Source organism: Pseudophryne corroboree, chromosome 1 (assembly GCF_028390025.1).
Source record: "Pseudophryne corroboree isolate aPseCor3 chromosome 1, aPseCor3.hap2, whole genome shotgun sequence".
Classification (NCBI taxonomy): domain Eukaryota; kingdom Metazoa; phylum Chordata; class Amphibia; order Anura; family Myobatrachidae; genus Pseudophryne; species Pseudophryne corroboree.
Genome location: NC_086444.1, coordinates 516,070,049 through 516,076,048, shown reverse-complemented (window position 1 = coordinate 516,076,048; position 6,000 = coordinate 516,070,049). Strand labels below are relative to the sequence as shown.

The 6,000-nt window shown below is 44.4% G+C and overlaps 1 protein-coding gene across 2 annotated transcripts in view; it reads right to left on the bottom strand.

Annotated features, from left to right (window-relative positions):
* Positions 1-2,110: 2,110 nt before the first annotated feature.
* Positions 2,111-6,000, bottom strand: part of DOCK8 (dedicator of cytokinesis 8) — a 458,638-nt gene continuing 454,748 nt past the window's right edge. For both annotated transcript variants that reach the window (XM_063913931.1, XM_063913933.1), the window contains one exon: positions 2,111-3,426. In XM_063913931.1, the coding sequence (XP_063770001.1) occupies positions 3,366-3,426 (61 nt within the window). In that variant the 3' untranslated portion in view covers positions 2,111-3,365. The remainder of the gene's footprint in view (positions 3,427-6,000) is intronic.

Below are 6,000 nucleotides of genomic sequence, written 5' to 3'. Positions count from 1 at the left end.
ATAGATATAACAATGCACAGTAAAGACTGGACACTCAATAGATATAACAATGCACAGTAAAGACTGGATGTATATCACAGGGTACTTGTACTATATAACTCTGACTAAATGCACTCTTTCTTAACTAACACTGTCAGCAGACATGTAAAAAACTTAAGTGTCCTGTAAAATACACAGCGCTGACATGCAGGCGGCTTTACAGAGGAGGATTTGCCCAAACAGTCCCAGGATCAGCTCAGCTTGACCTAATGGCGCCCAAATGCTGACAGCGAGTGAGGGAGAGAGAGAAATGCAGCTCCAGGGCGGGAACATTTACTCTAAATGGCGCCCTGGGGCTGGGGGAGGGGTTACAGATCAAAGATTTATGCCCCTGCTGGACTTCACCGGGTACTCTGGGCTATATAATAAACAGTTTATTCATCAAAACCAACCTGTGCCCTTGCCCTGGTGGTCTAGTGGGGTCCCTGTACTGCCACAGTGTCCACGCCAGCGCGCGCAGCCCACATCCCACTGACCGTGCGGGATCGCGATTTCCAGCGGGTCCCGTCTGAGGGACCCACTTACCTCCTCCCTGAGTGCGGCCACGCGATCCTGGAGAGCAGCGGTGGTGTGTGTGACTAACTTGAGAGAAACCGGAGCCTCCGCTGTAGGTACCCGGCAACCAGGGCTCGGGAGTGTACAGCGCCGCTGGGGGAGGTGATGGAGCTGCAGCAGGAGATGTCTGACTGACATCTAACGCTTACAGTGCCTCTGCTGCAGCCCTTGAAGTCTTCATTTTTCACTTTAAAAGCTCTTCTCAGGGCTGCTGGAGCAGTTCCCCTGTTGTATGCCTGCAATGCATGGCACCAACTACAAAACTGAGCTCCTGTGCACGGAGGCGGGGTTATAGAGGAGGCGGTGCTATGCATTCTGGGAAAAAGGTCAAAGCTTTTAGCCTGTTGGTGCCTCGGATCAAGATCCTACTCTACACCCCAATGTCATTCCCTGTGGAGCCCAGTGTACCCCGCAGCAGAAATTTTGTTTTTTGTTTTGTTTTTAGGGCACAGCAGACCCAAGCCCAGCTGGCATTGTCTAAGACAATAATAACTTGTGGCATGTCATTTTTTTTTTAAAGTAAATAACAGCATTTAGGCAAACAGAAAAAATATTAATACAATGCTACAACTGCAGTACAGCAATTTATTTGAGATCTACAAAAATATACAAACTGTTATTAGGAAATAAAAAAACAGATGTAAAATGTTGTACAGTATGCACAGAACAAAGGGCTGCTTTATTTGTTACCAATGAAAGACTGCACAGACATAGATACTTAGTTCTGAGAACTACTCTATAGAAGAAAACTATTACTAAACAATTCATTTAAAAGCCAATAGTTCCACCATTAGTCACGCAGAATGCATTTACTGTGTTATGGTAATATTCAGTTTACATAAATTTACCAGAAAATTGATGTACAGATGTGTCCTCACACATCCAGCCGCAATAAGCCATGCAGCGCGAGATGCCTGGCGTGAGTGAGCCACCAGATCCCGTGCAACTCTGCTAACATCAGGCTTTTTTTTGCCAACAATGCGTCTTAGACACAAAGTGATGTGACTAGGATGCACGAGGAGACCGTACTGGTTTATATGATATGTGACACTTGTACATTGTGTATGACTGAGTCTGTATACGGAGTACTACGGAACTTGTATTTGAAAAAAGCCGCGGCTGCTACATTGTAGCACTTTGTATACAGATTCAGAGACTCAGACGCACACAGATATACAAATGTCATATATAACATTAAACAGCACAATCTCTTTGTGCGTCCTAGCCTCAATTGTGTTGTGACTATGATGCATTTTCGACACAAAAGAAGCAAAAAAGACACCCAACGCTTCAAGATTCTCACGTGACCTGGTGTGCCAAGAGGGGCTGTTTGGCACGACTGCTTTAAAAGATGTACAGGGACACATCTGTATGTATTCATAGGTACAGTAATTGCTTCATGATTAGCAACGTGTAAACACAAAGTAACTAATATTATAAGACTTCATTCTAATATATACAAGTAAGGAAAATACTTAAGATTAGCATTTTTTAACCTTTTTAAATATAAAAGCAATTCAATGTTTGGTACCGTTTATTTCAATTAATACATCCACGTCTAACATGAAAAGAAAAATTACTTCATTAAAAAAATGAACAGTTGCATTTCCTGCTGTTTCCCTGCACAAAGAAAGTTTGTAGTTTCTTCAGCACTTTTAAACCAAATGCACAATTTTAAGGCATACAGTATATGTTTACACAATTATATTTACACCTCTACTGTCTACGTTGCAGACATAAAGCACAATTTCTACCTTAATTGGTAGTCTTGAAATGTTTATTTCACTTATGTATACTAATCTGTACAAACGCTGCATATAAATGTGGAAAGAGTTATGTAAGATAAACACTATATTGTAATATAACATACTTGTTTCCATGTAATTCAAACTGATCAGTTACCCATTAAGATACCATGCTAGTACTCTGGATACAACATGGCTGCTTGAATGACTAATTGTACCCACACTCATTTTACGAATTTTAACAAAAATATGTTTTCACAAATTATCTTTTCATGTACACACACAAAATAATCATAATATGACCAATTTCAGTATTTGCAGAAAAGAGATAATTTACGTACTCAATCTGCCTATTACATATAGAGATATGATTGGGTGTAATTTGTTTATAATGTCGTTTTATTATAAAAAAAAAAAAGTTCAACTGTGATAAAACTACTACCTAGGTATTTTCCTAAGTTGGTTTCTACTCGGTAGCCTGGGACTTTCACCTAGACTCTTTTAAATATTTTTTTTTCTATAACCAGTTATAAATGGTAGCAGAGTAATGCAGGCCATACATCTATGGCCTGATTCTTGTTCTGCTGATCCATAATTGGTGGATATCCTAACTGACTGATCCCCAATCTATGTTGGTTAGAATCAGTGAATTGAACATTTCCAATGTGCTTCTTGGGTCTGAGAGAACAGTAAATTGCCCCAATATTCCCTTAATGTACAGACCCCTTTCATGTGTGATATGGGGGACAAATTACAACCTGCAATCTCTTGATTGGCGCTTCTACTCGTCTATCTTTCACCTGGTTATTGGGAACTAGCTCTAGGTAGAGGGACAAAGCTAGTAAAATATTTTCCAAGGTGGTGGTGCAGTCTTAAGCATATCTTAAAACGTGTTAAAACTACCTTGCACAAAATGTTTATTTGTGGTGCTTTGTTTCATGTGCCTTCTTATATAACTGACAGGCCTCAAGCATTTTTATGTTCCATTAGCATTGCTCATGTTGCTTCTGTGGTTAGATGGATTCATCAACTGCTCTGAGAAATCTGTGAGTCATATTTTCTGAAGCTGGATCTATGGGAGAGTACCCTGGCGGAGTAAACAAATTGTAATTAGAAAAGCAATATAGATAAGCCAGACACATATTAAAACAGGTTACAACAGTCATAATACATCCATGTACTGCACTTAACAAACATGGATTTAAGAACATTAAAATACTGTAATTGCCAAAAATAAGAATTTACTCACCGGTAATTCTATTTCTCGTAGTCCGTAGTGGATGCTGGGAACTCCATAAGGACCATGGGGAATAGACGGGCTCCGCAGGAGACTGGGCACTCTAAAAAAAGATTAGGTACTATCTGGTGTGCACTGGCTCCTCCCTCTATGCCCCTCCTCCAGACCTCAGTTAGGGAAACTGTGCCCGGAAGAGCTGACATTACAAGGAAAGGAAATTTTGAATCCAGGGTAAGACTCATACCTGCCACACCAATCACACCGTACAACTTGTGATAACCTTACCCAGTTAACAGTATGAACAACAACTGAGCCTCACTCAACGGATGGCTCATAACAATAACCCTTAGTTAAGCAATAACTATATACACGTATTGCAGAGAGTCCGCACTTGGGACGGGCGCCCAGCATCCACTACGGACTACGAGAAATAGAATTACCGGTGAGTAAATTCTTATTTTCTCTGATGTCCTAGTGGATGCTGGGAACTCCGTAAGGACCATGGGGATTATACCAAAGCTCCCAAACGGGCGGGAGAGTGCGGATGACTCTGCAGCACCGAATGAGCAAACACAAGCTCCTCCTCAGCCAGGGTATCAAACTTGTAGAACTTTGCAAATGTGTTTGAACCGGACCAAGTAGCAGCTCGGCAAAGCTGTAATGCCGAGACCCCTCGGGCAGCCGCCCAAGAAGAGCCCACCTTCCTTGTGGAATGGGCTTTTACCGATTTTGGATGCGGCAATCCAGCCGCAGAATGAGCCTGCTGAATCGTGCTACAGATCCAGCGAGCAATAGTTTGCTTTGAAGCAGGAGCACCCAGCTTGTTGGGTGCATGCAAGATAAACAGCGAGTCAGTCTTCCTGACTCCAGCCGTTCTGAAAACATATATTTTCAAAGCCCTGACTACGTCCAGCAACTTGGAGTCCTCCAAGTCCCTAGTAGCCGCAGGCACCACAATAGGTTGGTTCAAATGAAACGATGACACCACCTTTGGGAGAAATTGGGGACGAGTCCTCAATTCTGCCCTGTCCATATGGAAGATCAGATATGGGCTTTTACATGACAAAGCCGCCAATTTCGACACACGCCTAGCCGATGCTAAGGCCAACAGCATGACCACTTTCCACGTGAGATACTTTAGTTCCACGGTCTTAAGTGGCTCAAACCAGTGGGATTTCAGGAAATCCAACACAACGTTAAGATCCCAGGGTGCCACTGGTGGCACAAAAGGGGGCTGAATATGCAGCACTCCCTTAACAAATGTCTGAACCTCAGGCAGTGAAGCCAGTTCTCTTTGAAAGAAAATGGATAGGGCCGAAATCTGGACCTTTATGGACCCCAATTTTAGGCCCATAGTCACCCCTGACTGTAGGAAGTGCAGGAATCGACCCAGCTGGAATTCCTCTGTAGGGGCCTTCCTGGCCTCACACCAAGCAACATACTTCTGCCATATACGGTGATAATGTTTTGCGGTCACGTCTTTCCTAGCTTTTATCAGCGTAGGAATAACTTCATCCGGAATGCGTTTTTCCGCTAGGATCCGGCGTTCAACCGCCATGCCGTCAAACGCAGCCGCGGTAAGTCTTGGAACAGACAGGGCCCTTGTTGCAGCAAGTCCTGTCTGAGAGGCAGAGGCCATGGGTCCTCTGTGCGCATTTCTTGCAGTTCCGGGTACCAAGTCCTTCTTGGCCAGTCCGGAACAATGAGTATTGTTCTTATTCCTCTCTTTCTTACTATTCTCAGTACTTTTGGTATGAGAGGAAGAGGAGGAAACACATATACCGACTGGTACACCCACGGTGTCACTAGGGCGTCCACAGCTATCGCCTGAGGGTCCCTTGACCTGGCGCAATATCTTTTTAGCTTTTTGTTGAGGCGGGACGCCATCATGTCCACCTGTGGCAGTTCCCATCGGTTTGCAATCAGTTGGAAGACTTCTTGATGAAGTCCCCACTCTCCCGGGTGGAGGTAGTGTCTGCTGAGGAAGTCTGCTTCCCAGTTGTCCACTCCCGGAATGAACACTGATGACAGTGCTTGCACGAGATTCTCCGCCCATCGAAGAATCTTTGTGGCTTCCGCCATTGCCATCCTGCTTCTTGTGCCGCCCTGGCGGTTTACATGGGCGACCGCCGTGATGTAGTCTGACTGAATCAGCACTGGCCGGTTTCGAAGCAGGGGCTCTGCTTGACTCAGGGCGTTGTAAATGGCCCTTAATTCCAGTATATTTATGTGTAGAGAAGTCTCCAGACTTGACCACAGCCCTTGGAAGTTTCTTCCCTGAGTGACTGCCCCCCACCCTCGGAGGCTTGCATCCGTGGTCACCAGGACCCAGTCCTGTATGCCGAACCTGCGGCCCTCTAGAAGGTGAGCACTCTGCAGCCACCACAGAAGAGACACCCTGGCCCTGGGGGACAGGGTGATCAG